Source organism: Cibotium barometz, chromosome 4, assembly GCF_041138505.1.
Source record: "Cibotium barometz isolate CiBa-2024 chromosome 4, ASM4113850v1, whole genome shotgun sequence".
Lineage (NCBI taxonomy): Eukaryota > Viridiplantae > Streptophyta > Polypodiopsida > Cyatheales > Cibotiaceae > Cibotium > Cibotium barometz.
The window spans coordinates 62,241,558-62,255,112 of record NC_141049.1 but is presented as its reverse complement, the minus strand read 5'-3'; the positions used below and the strand labels follow the sequence as shown (position 1 = coordinate 62,255,112).

General features: G+C 42.8%; 1 protein-coding gene across 1 annotated transcript in view; it reads left to right on the top strand.

Moving 5' to 3' along the window:
* Positions 1–7,210, top strand: part of LOC147639480 (protein HHL1, chloroplastic-like) — a 45,578-nt gene extending 38,368 nt beyond the window's left edge. Inside the window, exons 3-5 of the mRNA XM_086791848.1 lie at positions 2,171–2,257; positions 6,642–6,689; positions 6,807–7,210. Coding sequence (XP_086647974.1) covers positions 2,171–2,257; positions 6,642–6,689; positions 6,807–6,956 — 285 coding nt within the window. The 3' untranslated portion in view covers positions 6,957–7,210. The remainder of the gene's footprint in view (positions 1–2,170; positions 2,258–6,641; positions 6,690–6,806) is intronic.
* Positions 7,211–13,555: the final 6,345 nt, after the last annotated feature.

Below are 13,555 nucleotides of genomic sequence, written 5' to 3'. Positions count from 1 at the left end.
TTTTTTCTGCACTTGCTCTTGTGTTTCCAGATTTTGTCATCATCTCCGCTGCGTATTCTGACAAAGGAGTGCAGTACGACGATCTTCCCAGTTACATACTCTTCCCATGATTAACTTGAGCAGCCGAGTGTGCTCATCCCGAGTCATAACATCTCTACGTCCACCTGAAGACGAAGGGTGCTGCCATTGGTGCCACCTAAAGACGAAGGGTGCCGCCATCAGTGAGAGGGGCTCTACGACGTGGAAGAACTACGGAAAGAGGAAGTCGACAAGTTGCTGCTATTGGAAGGACTGTCGGGAGGGTTGGAAGCCGGTCTAACCGGTCTAAGCAGCCGCTTCTGGGGATCGTGGTCGGCCTGCTGGTCAGATGGGGCTGCCAGAATGGTGGTTCACCTGGTGGACCACCTACAGGTGTATCACATGATACATCCAAGAAGAAGAAAGGGAATGTCACTATTGCTACAAGGCCGGACACTACGCCAACGAGAAGAAAGAAGCTGGAGATGAAGTTGCTAACTTAACCTCAAAGGAGTACAACAAAGATGAAGCCCAACTTGTTGACACGGGTTTCTAGACGTGCAGATAACCACTAAGGGGGGAATGTTAGGAAAAATGTAGTGGTGTAATGTGCACATAATGTCACATAAAATGTTGTTACGGATAGTGCACACATGCACATAAAGAAGTGCTAGGGGCACATTAGATGTTAGGATTAAATTAAAGGTTGTAGATCTTAGTCTAGCACATAGCACCTTTATTAGTATTGTAGCATGCAATAGGTTGACTGTCGTAACACGTGACAAAGCCTTCTTTAAACTTGTGAGTTTATGCAATTAAGAGAGGAGTTGAGAAAGAAGATGAGAGTCGACACCAAATTGGGTCCCAATTACCCAATGAAGCAGCGCCCCCCCCCCCCCCCCCCCCCCCCCCTTGCAAGTAGAGGAGTGTTTGCTTGTATTACTTTGAAGAACTTTGTACAATGATGTGAATGATGACTGTGGATTGCCAAACACAATGATGTGAATGATGACTGTGGATTGCCAAACACAAGGACGAGGAAGACCATACATAGGCTGAACCATATGCTGACCCAATGGCACCATAGAAGACTCTATGATGCCACTTGTGCAAATCGAGAGTGCTTAGGATATGCACACATGCTGGCTGAAGATGAGAAGATCTTCTATGCTCCCTTGGACTGAAGCATGGGGTGCTTGAGGCTGATTTGTATGCTCCAAGAACCCTAGGGATCTTAAGCACACATGTTCTCTTGAATGCTTGGTTGAATACTTGTGGAATGAGATGATTTATGCAAGGATCTATGGGGCGTCTTATATAAGAGATATATGCTGCTGTCAGCCAGTTATTATTGTCCACGACTAGTGAAATTAAGCAGGAAGTGCTAGCGCCTAGAAATAAATGATGACATTAATTGCTGGTCCAATATTAGATGTTGACCGACTGTTATATATGTTGGACAATGACTACATGCTTCTATATTCTTCTAGGATTGACCTAGACATGCCCTACCTAAGGTGACCTACATGTGACTGTTCTCCAAGTGGGTTAAGGGACAGACCCTTACACCTAAGGCTACGTAGCTCGTGCCTGACATGTCCCGGACTGGGGCTCACAGTGGGGCCACGGCATATGACATATTCCTAAAAAGGGGTATTAATGATGTATAATATTACATTGAATGCTGAGTTAGTGTGTCACATAGCACCACAGTGCAGGGTGCATGTGACAAGTATAGGTACACATGAGTGCACACATGGCATGAGAGCATTTACTTGCTATATCCGTTGTATACATGTGTCATAGTTACTATATGGGTCTAAGGCCACAACTTGTAATAAAAGGAGGCTTAAATGTTAATAGAAAGTACGCTTTATCTTTCAGGACTCCTGTGGTTTTCCCTTAATCCCCTTCGTGCTGGTCATCATCTTCCCCCTCTCTGTGTGTATGTATGGAACCAACAGAGGTTGTATATTTGGAGAACGACTTTTAGATGACCTTGTCTATGGGATAAGCACGTTTGATGATTGTCTTATTTTGCTCGCCAAAACTGAGTTAACATTTCTATCTGTTTTATATTTATACTGCCCTTTCCCTTGCTAGATGGGTTTTCAATCTTATTTTGCTATGATCACACCTTAAATGCCCACAGGATGAAAGGACGATCAGGATGACAGCAATCAAGAGTCATCCAATGCTGAAAAATGCAACCGAGTTGGAATATGGCTACAAAATTGTGGTGTGTGCCTTGTACCTTAAGTTCGTGTTGGTTTCCTTCTGCAGTATATTTATGATGTTTTTGCTTCTATATATCACCATGATTTGTTTCTATATGGCCTATGGGTCCAATACACACCCTAGATTTGTTGGAAGTCTCTTCATGATTAACAATAGGACTAAATTGAAAGGATTTTATCTTAGAAAACAAAAGAAGGTTCTTGTATGGCTATAGTCTCATGGCATTTATCTGTGCATACGTCAGTTTATAAGATGAGCCCAGAAGCAAGCTGGGGCTTGTGCTCATGCTGGACATATCTAGGGACGCAGACAATGGTTAATTGGTGATTGGTGATTGGTGAGGTAGAAGTTGAAGGGGTGAAAGTCAAAAAGGTAAGACGATGTGAGATCATCGATGCTGTGTTGTGAATGGTTCCATGCTCACATGGGCCTTAGTCTAGTTGGCAGGTGAGTTGTCACCTCAGAAGATAAGGCTCAATGCCTACAAACTGGCTGTACATCAAGCTCACTGTGTGAGATTTGCAATGCTATTAATCTTGATGCTGCCCGGTTCAAGCTCTTAGTAGGAGTCTAGGGTAAAATTAGTAGTACAGAGAAACAGAAAGAGAGAGAGAGAGAGGGATACTTCTTACTCTGTGGGTAAAACCACTATTTTCATTATGTGCTGATTGAAATCTCTCCTTCTGAGCACTTTAATTGACTGGTGTTGAGTTGTAGGCTGGGCAAGCTAGAGCCAGCAGGCTTCTTTACCTGTGTGGGCACAGTTTTGGGCAGCACGGGTGGCTCTTCTAAGTGAATATCATAGCTGCATGCGGCCTCTATGGTACCTGCAAGAGCTCAGCCAGATACTGTTGTGTGTTCCACAACAATCCTTCTGGAGGCATCCATAAGCTGCAAAAAAAAGCAGCCTTTGCCTTGGCGAATTTGAACTCTGTGGACAGAAACTGTTGAATCTGTGTGTAAAGGTGGCAACAGCACAACTTGTGCTCCTAATTTGCGGGCTAGCACCAAGATCAGTGGCAGGAACAGTGTTTGGCAGCCAATGAGAACCTCTGAAGTGGCACATAGCAGTAGGCAGCCCCCAATTCTTCTGTGGGGTAGCCCACAGAAGCCCTAGTCTTAGGCAACACTTTGTGGCTGTAGTTCTTTTTGTGGCAGCACAAACACGCACTGCTTGGCAACAAGATGCCGCCTCTTTTGTGCTCGCTTGCAGACAAATGGCTCCCTGTCATGTGTTTCTTTGCCTTCATGGTTTGGGGTCATTGTTGGCTTGGCTACTACAGGTGAGAAGCTCCCCTGTGCTTTGGTGTCTGGTCTAAGAAGGCCCTTGGTATTTCTACCTCGTGGCCTTGGGTAGTCCTTGGCTTTTCGTGGCTATATATCAACTCCGTATTCTAGTCTACATCAACGGTGTCCGCAAAGGTTTGCTGGTGGAGGCTTCGGACATCCCACTAGACAATCTGGTCCAAAAGGCATCCTTTTCTGACTTCTGCAATTGCAATGCCAACCGGGTGACTGTCGGCAAATTTGAGTACAGGGTGCGTGACGTGGTGCAAAGCATGAATCTCATCCTCGAGACATTTGAGGTAGTCAGGTGGCAGAAACCGGCTTTTGAGGGCCTCCTCGAAAGTGGTCCATTGACAATCAAGAATGCTAGTGCAAAGGTCCTTGTGCTGCTGGGACCAATCTTGCAATTAGATTCAGGTTTCACCCACCAAATGACAGGGGAAAGCATCACCCTGTCCTTGTCGGACCTTTGAATGGTGGAAAAATAAGCTTCAAATTGATGTAACCAAGAATGGAAAGAGTTAGGGCCGAGTTTATCATCATACTTACTAAACTATATAAGATGGATGTTCGTTGGGTACTGATGTTGAGGATGCACCAGGAATTTGCTGCAGCAATGTGCAGAGCTCAAGTTTTGTCTGCTCTGCTTCAGCCTTACGGTGTTCATCCCTTGCGTGACAAGCAGCCCCGGCTTCATGTCTTTAGCTTTGGAAGGATGCTTCCGAGTGCTCATTTGCATGTATGCTTTCAATGTGCTTCACATCTTTTGCATCTTGGGCTGGGTCCTGCCTGAGATGTAGTCAGTAGGCACAAACTTGGGGTGTCCATTTGGGGGTCCGCCAGCTGTGAAACCTGTGAATCCTCCTTGGTGATAGGTGTTCTTCTATATTGCTGCTAAAAAATTCTTCTAGCAAACCGTCTGTTAGAAGTGTGTGGGGAGGTCCTAAAGGTGTTTCCTGAACCTTAAAAAAACAGTCCACAACATTTCTCTCCTACACATCCCTTATCAAAGCAAAAGCTCTGATACCAATGTTACATGCATAGCGGAAGTAATGATGATTAAGGCATGTGTTAATGATGCAATTTTTGAAGCTTAAAGTGCTAGGCTTCATTATGGCTGAGTCTGCCTTGCATCTCCGAAGGTTTGATAGAAACTCAGTACGAAGGCCTTTGTGTGAATATATGCTCTTATGTGTGTCTATGTGTGTGTGAGTGCATGTATGAGAGCATATCTTGATACAGAGCTCTACACCCACTATTGGACACTGATGACGTTAGTGGGGATGTCGTAGTATCTAGTCCATACTATGCATAATGGAGTTGATAGATATATAGTCTTGTGAGTTGACTACCATGAGTATACAACATGCACGTTCCTAAAAGGTGAATTTGGGCATGTTCCTGGATTCATGTAGGTATATAATTCAGCCGTATTAGCGGACATGCAGATTTCACATTGCGAAGTTTTCGTCCGAGTTGCGGCCAGTTGATATTGTGCTAATTCTTTCTATCTTTAGCGGTGCATTTGCCCTATCAACTACTTATTTGCTGTACTAATTCTTTCTATTTGCTACTTCCCTTAGTGCTAGTCTTCATTATGGCTGAGTTTGCCCTGCATCTCCGGAGGTTTGATAGAAACTCAGTACAAAGGCCTTTGTGTGAATGTGTGTGTGTGTGTGTGTGTGTGTGTGTGTGTGTGTGTGTGTGGAGTGCGTGTGTGAGAGCATATCTTGATATAGAGTTCTACACCCACTATTGGGCACTGATGACGTTAGTGGGGATGTCGTAGTATCTAGTCCATACTATGCATAATGGAGTTGATAGTTATTTAGTCTTGTGGGTTGACTACCATGAGTATATAACATGCACATTCCTCAAAGGTGAATTTGGGCATGTTCCTGGATTCATCTAGGTATATATATAAAGAGGAGAACAGAGAGACGACACCCTATTGTGTCCCAATCCACCCACTAAAGCCCCCCCACGGAAAGCAATGTATTTCCTGGATTAAACTGAGTACAAAGTGATGTTACCAAAAATGCTGACGTGAGAGAGTATCTAGACCAGGGCAAATGGCCTGCTGAGCTTCGGAAGACACGATAATTCCTTATTGGATCTGGATCACTCCTTGGCTGCTCTGCTCCTGACGACTGAGTTGCTAATTGTGCTCCAACACTTGAGAGACGAGAAATGAGGCAACCCAAGGGTCCTTTTTATTGTTTTTTGGAGGATCCGCTCATGTAGCCCTACACTTTTCAGATGCAGAAAAAGGGGGGAAAATTAAGGAATATTCCCCTATTGGCTAGTTGACCCTGGATCCGCCCTTATGAGCCCTTGCTGGCTGTCCAAACTGCGCTGGAACCTGTCCATGCTGAGCTGATGTGAAAATGCACCAGTAATAGGTCTTCTTGCTGCGTGGAGATTGGGTCTTCACCCTGGTGCTTCTCACAATGAGTTTTGATTGTGTCCGGGCCTGGCTCTTGGCCTAATAAGCTGCTTGGACCTTTGTACAAAGATTAATGCAAGTGGGTTGTTATTGCATGCGGGACAATGCACCAGTCATAGGAAACGGCCGTTTCAGTCCCTAGAAATGCATTTCTCCGTTTCAGGACCCCATCCGTTTCCATGTTTCCCAAGTGATATTGTCATAGGAAACGGCCGTTTCCACCCCTAAAAACTGGTTTCCCCGTTTCCATTCCTCGAACGTTTCCATTCCTGTTTCTCCTTTCTCGTTTCTGGTGACTATGCAATGCACCAGCTTGACACCTCCTATAGCCTAGACCTGATGGCAGTTGGTGACCTGCCCCTAGACTAGGGCGCACAGCATTCTCAGTGCTCATCTAAAATGTAACTGGGTGGTGAACACTGTACAGTTATGTCCATATGGCACCCTAGTACAGCAGGTGCACGTGACATCAAGAGCATCTATGCAGTGAAAAGCATGTCAAAATAAATGACTGCTACCTCTATGATAAATGCAAAAAAAACCATTCATGAGTGCTACATCCGTGATAGATGCATTATGTTGTAGGAACACAATATGGAGTATGTATGGTGAAATATATTTTATAACAGACTTTGTGCTTTTGGGCATGCAGGACATGGATGACCAAAGAGCAGCTTTTATGCCATCAAATGTCACTAAAGTATGTTGCCCATTACCACCTTAGAGTCGTACAGGTCAGGATTATGTTGCAGGGGGATTTGGTGTTTTAAAACGCTATTTCTAATTCCGCAGACAAATGTGCGTTTTTTACTCCCAGATTCCACCAAAGGAGGAGCTGAAGACTGTTGCAGACAAGGTGAAAGATTTCTTTGGGGAAGGCATAAGCGAAATCAGGGAGACTTTTAAAGGTTTGAAATCAGGTGATCAGGAGTCTTCGAGTGCTCCAGAGGATTCCAAGTCCAAGTAAATTTAGCGGCGGAAATCAAGTGTTCGGGCATCAAATGATGATCAATCTGTGTCTATATTGTCTGTTTGTATCAATCATCTTGACACGAAGGGCCAGGACATTACACTATCCATCTTAAGATGGCTTCTTGTTTGCATGATGCAGCCTAGTCTGAGGCTCTATTTGCTTGCAGGTTTTGTACCTTCACATATCTTCAAAAAGTGGTATAAGGCATGTAGTATGTATTGTAATGCTGAAGAGCTCGAGTTTGTACACAAGATTTTGTTGGCCAGTGAGTGTGTGAAAGCTATTACTTGCTATCACCCAATGACTCATTGTGAGCCCGACTTTAACCTGCCTGAATCCCTTTCAAAACCTGCTTCTTTACCTTAGTAGTAATGGTCCTCTCCTTGCAATCTCGACCACAATCCAGTCACCGCCGATTAACCATTGCTCACGTCTGTCACAAGCTTCCTCTCACTTGTTGCAAGTCTTTAGGCCTTCTTGTACATACAAGGTCTGGTCACTCGTCTTCTCTAATTCCCTCTCTTGTGGCCCCTCCACAAGCTTCCCTATGAAAACTTCTTATCGCTAAGTATGCCTTGTCCCTCAAGCAACCAGCACAGCCAAAGCAAGCTTCTCCCTGGGCATTTGCTACCTGTGTCCTTGGTGTTGTACTTTGCAGCTTTACACAGCCGTGCAGTTTTTTTCCAGCAAATCTATGACCAAGCACCCTGCTACCTTTGGTTCACTTTCCATTAGGGCCTTTTCTCTTTGTAAAGTAATGCCAAAAGAATCACCATCAGTAAACACAAAAGCCTTGGATTCACCATCTCCATGGTGAAGCAGCTAACACATTTCTGAGATTACATGCAAAGCTACTATTCAAATCCAACATGTGCAACAATGGCTACCATACCATGTCTAGAGTCTAGAGTCCATCTCAGCCACCCATATGAGAATCAAGACAATTCAGTAAAAGAAACTCTGGTGACATCATAGAATCTTTTATAGGTGGACTTACGCCAGCTCCTTCACCAAGAAGGGAAAGTAAAAGGTCAAGTAAGAGTGCTGCTGATCTAGAGAGCCGAGCCCCACCATGCCCATCTCTGTCTGCACGTCTTTCTGCCCTCACCCCCGCCTCTTTGCGCTTCGCCAACACTTTTATGTGTTCACTGCTCCCACATGCTCTTCGTGCTTCGCATGCGCACCCCTCTGCCAACACTTTGCTGTATTCTCCACTCCCACCTGCCTCTTCGTGCTCCATACGCGCACCCTCTGCCTGTAAAAATATGTGCATCTCATGTGTTGTGTGGGAACTATGTCTTATGTAGGTTTTAACATTTTATTAAGTTGGTTATTATTTATGCAAGTCGTGATACATCTTTGTAGGTCGTATTGCTTCATGACGTTGGGAAGAGTGAAAAGACTCCGTCTTCTATAGCATCCAAATCACTCAAAACACTCGGCTCAGTTCACCCAGCAGCCCTAAAAATATCCTGTGACCCCCTGCATATATAGTTGGACACCTAACCGTCCTTAGCCTGTATCAATTGACGCACCAAAATGTGAGCCTGGGTCAGATCTGACTCTCAACAACCCTGGTCTTTAGTCTTAACACTTTAGTTGACCTCCTTTGATATGTTGTTGACCTTATCTGACTCCAGCTAACCTTCAGTTGACTTGCTGATTCCTGTTTGATCGTGGTTGACTCTATGAGACTTTTAGGCAACTTCTTGTCCTCTAAACTCCCAGATTATCCCTCAAATACCTTGCTCCAGAACCCTGTTGATCATGTCAACCTGACCTTTGCTGAATTCCTGTTGATTCCTATATGACTCAGTCCTGACCCAGCTGACTGTCTGATTCGGCACTGATTTAGTCCTGACCCATCTGTCTGTTTGATTCGGCACTGATTTAGTCTTGACCTAGTTGTCTGTCTGATTCAACTGACTTCAGACCTTCTTATTTCTGTGTCCTTTGACACATACAAACCCTTAAACACCGTAGACCTCACAATGATTCATCGCTACAGTTCCTTATCTGACATCAGCTGACTCTCAGCTGATCATGTTCCCAGACAGCCAGCTCGCTTTAAACACACTAATAATGAACATCACTACTATACATATTAAGGCTATTAGTCATAGGAGCAATGTGGCCACAAGTCCAATTTGATTAATGCAATAGAGACATTTTGAAAGAAATTATTAACACAGAGAGAAAACTTGATCCATTGCTAATCAACAAATGACTATTAGAGATCAAACAACCTTGAAAGTACTTGTATATATTTTGACCAGAAAGATTTAAAATTCAAGGTTCACACTTTATATCAAGCAATTTCGTGTAGAGAATGCTAGCCTCCTAATAAGGACCACTATAAGTTTGCAAATAATATTTTTCCATTCCACTTCTTGAGTGGTGATTCCACTACCTTTGTCAAATCTTCCCACCTAATGAGATACTCAGGCATATGGGTTATCCCATTTGTTGGGAGTTGTCTTTGATGGATGAGACTCAATGGGTGATGGGCAAATTGCATTGTAAAATAGAATATTGGAAATTATCTACATGTGCGATTGGGGATAGTGCAGTCAATAATAATGGCATATGTACATTTTTATCTTTTGCAGCTACCACAAATTGATAATTGCATGTCTTAAACAATGGAATGCCTATGGAAAACCAAAGCAGATAGAAAAGGGTTACGTTTGTTAAGGCAAGAGCTCATATGTTTACCTAAAATGCATGGTGGGCTCAATGTCCTTAATATTCTTTGTCATATATTGGCAAGGAAAGCCACTCTTCTCCTTGCATTTATAGAGTAAATCAAGCCATGGGCATGCATGTTGGGAGCTATGTTCACTAACATGCGTATAGATGCATATGGACATTAGCTTGCATATGAGGGGCATATGAGAGGAAAACATGGGTAGAGGAACAATTAATTTCTTAGCATGTAGATTAAAAATTAAATGAAAGTCATGCAACCAACATCAACACGAAGCTTTGAATACACTAATCATGAACATCACTACTATACATATGAAGGCTATTAGTTATAGGAGCAATGTGGCCACAAGTCCAACCATTTAAAATATGCTACGGTCATACAAGTGTTAACAATCCAACATCACATAATATATAAAGAGAAAATTAACACATAAGGAGGATATTTTAAATAGTAATGAGAAATTTCTCCTTATACATAAAAATATTTGAGTGTATGTGAATGTAAAGGATCTTGTACTTTTAAACAAAGAATGTGTGTGTGTGTGTGTGAGAGAGAGAGAGAGAGAGGCGAGGGGCAAAGAGAGGGTCACAATTGTGACTTAATCTCCCTTAATTACCCGTAACTACTCTTATTGAAAGGACACCAGTGAAGGGTCATACCTTGTCACATGGGTCATCAGCAAAGGACACGTCTCTTCAAAGGGGCACATCTATTGATTAAAGGACACATCTCTATGTTCAAAGGACATAACTATTCATTCAAGAGTCACACCCTATCACCATGGATGTGCCTCTTCTCCTATTTAACAAGGCCTTGTCTCTCAATGCAACAACACACAACTTTCCACTCTCTAATTCTCTTTAGTTCTTGTATTCAATCTTAGTCATGTCTCTTAAAGCATTAATAGACTAGGAAGTCCTGACAATGGTATCAGAGCAAACAAGCTCTGACCTATAGGATACCCACATCCAAAAAATCCTAACCCTAAAAATTAAAAATCTTAAATCAATAAATTAACCTTAGAATTAGGTTTAGCAAGACTTGTATAGAAGTGCAGGAGAGAATGCCCCATTCAATTTTTCCCAATTTTAGCTTTTATTTTTTTCAAATTTCCTACAACACAAAAAATGATGGTGTAGCCTCACACTAGGGTACTCATAGCATAATACTCGGTCTTCTCTCCCACCTTTTTGCAAGCGTTGAGTAGTGATGGAGGCTCTTCATACTGAATCGTCTTTCTTCTACAGTTGCCTCCATTCTTCTACGGACACAACGCTCTTTGAGAGTCAACATTACCTTCTAGGAGTTGAAGACACCTACCCACATTTACTGTACGTGCCGCCTCACCGAATTTTTCTCCTAGGACACCTACATCAGTACTACCCGAAAGACCTAGCCCAACCACGGTACTTGTGCTGACCTCCCCCCCACTACACCGGGTGGTTTATTCCTGCTCCCCCCTTGACAACCTCGCCTCGACCTTTTTCCATAGCACTGACTCGCCCTCTCAGTGATGGTTCTCACTAGGGCGCAAGAGCGCCACATGAGCTACAGCAGCGCAATCCACTTCCATCTCTTCCCATAGGCGGATCAACCAATCATTGAAGAAGAATCCGTTCTCACCCGATGACGGTAGTAGGAGATGCAGATCGAGATGGGAGCTATGCAAAGTCAATTCCATAAGACTTTGGAGACTCTCACGTCACAGATGCAGTCCCGACATTCTCAACCTACAAATTCGATGGCTTCAATTGACGTACCAGTTTCAGACACTGACGTGGTTCTCCCCAGAGGTACAAGCCGATGACTTAAAAGTGATTTATCGCCTGTTACAAGCATCAAAAATTAAGAAATTGGACATTAAACCTCATGAGTCCTTTTTCGGCCAACACAATAAGTGTACACTTGATCAATGGCTGTACAAGCTCCACTTGTACTTCGATTCTACGGACCTCACTGATGCAAGAAAGATTACCTTCCCCACGTCTTCCCTGAAAGACAATGCATTCTTATGGTGGAAACAGCTCCTTGACTTTCCTTTCGCATTCACCAATATCTCGATAAGATGGATTTTGAGGTTATGCCTTTGTCCCGATACAATATGATCTTGGGTCAACAATGGCTATATGAGTATGACCCTCTCATCAATTTCCACAGCCACACTTTACAGTTTGTCAAAGATGTTATGGACATCGATCTCCAAGGTGTTCGCGATCAACCCTCCACACCAACTTTGTCCACATTACAGGTGAAGTGGTGGGTGTGAAAGGCCGATTGTTCTTCAACACTATTGATGGTTTTCTCTGCAAGGGAGACGGTGCTTGACCAGAATTCCAAAGTGGCACATTTGGCTTAACCCTTCTTTGCCCCACATTTGGATTTTTTCCCTGTGGAACTACCTCGAGTTTTGCCTCCTCTACGCCCAGTGGATCATCCGATTGATTTACTTCAAGATAGTTTGCCATTGACTCGTGCTCCATATCGAGTCTCTTTTACTGAATCACAATAAATTCAATGCGCCAGTTAACAGAACTCTTGGACAAAGGTCATATTTGTCCTAGTAAGAGTCCTTTTGGTGCACCAGTTTTGCTCGTGAAAAATAAAGATAAGTTAATGTGACTTTGCATTGATTATCATGCCCTCAACAAACTGACCATTAAGAATAAATATCCTCTTCCTCGGATTGATAAATTATTTAGTATTTTCTAAGATTTAACTCAAATATGAATATCATCAAATCCGTATTCGTGAAGGTGGTGAGCATAAGATTGCCTTTCGCATGAAGTATGGACAATATGAGTATTTGGTCATGCCTTTCGGGTTAACCAATGCCCTGGCAACTTTTATGAGTCTCATGAATGACCTTTTTTGACCATTTCTAGGCAAGTCCATGATTATTTAGCTGGATGATATTCTGGTATTTAGTGCTTCAATGGATGAGCACAAAAAGCATCTACATCAAGTTTTTCAGGTTTTGCGAGATAATGCACTTTTTGGCAATCCAGAGAAAAGTGATAATTTCAAGGCATCAGTGGAGTACCTTGGACACATCATTTCAGTTGATGGCATTTCTGTTGATCCTAAGAATATTTAGGATTGGCTGACACCACAAAATATTCATGATGTGAGATCATTCTTGGGTCTTGCCATACAAAGGTCTTTAAGTTTTCGAAAATTGCAGCACCTTTGTGATAGAGGTTTTAAAGTCAGCCCTTGCTTTTTGATGGACAGATGATGCTTCTCATGCCTTTGATAAGCTAAATGTTACTTTGACAACAACCCCAGTAATGGCAATTGTAGACCCCAATCTTCCTTTCGAAGTCATGATAGATGCTTCTGATATTGCAACTGGCACAGTTCTCATGCAACAAGGTCGTGCCCTTCCCTTTGACAGTTATAAGCATTCAGCAATTCAAACACATTATCCAGTATACATGGATTATTATATTATTAGGATTGCATTTGTGTTCCTCATAACATAAGTATGCGTAAACTCTTGGTGAAGGAACATCATGAGGTTCCTTATGCAGCTCATCTTGGTATCAACAAAACTTATTGGTTTGCTCTGATAGCTTCTTATTATTGGCCTCAAATGAAGCAAGATGTTATAAAGTTTTTTACATCATGTTTCTCTTGTCAACAAATGAAAGAAAATAGACAAGCTCCTACCGGTCCTTCAACCACTTCCAGTACCAGATGAATGTTGGGAAAGTATTAGTAGAGATTTCATTACATCTTTCTTGTTCTTCAAAAGGTAATATACAGATAATGGTGGTGGTGAATAGATTGTCCAAAATGGCACATTTTATACCATGCAAGAAGAAGGCTCAAGCTCCGGATATTGCTTCGTTATTTCTTCTAAAGGATTTTAGAAAAGTAGTTA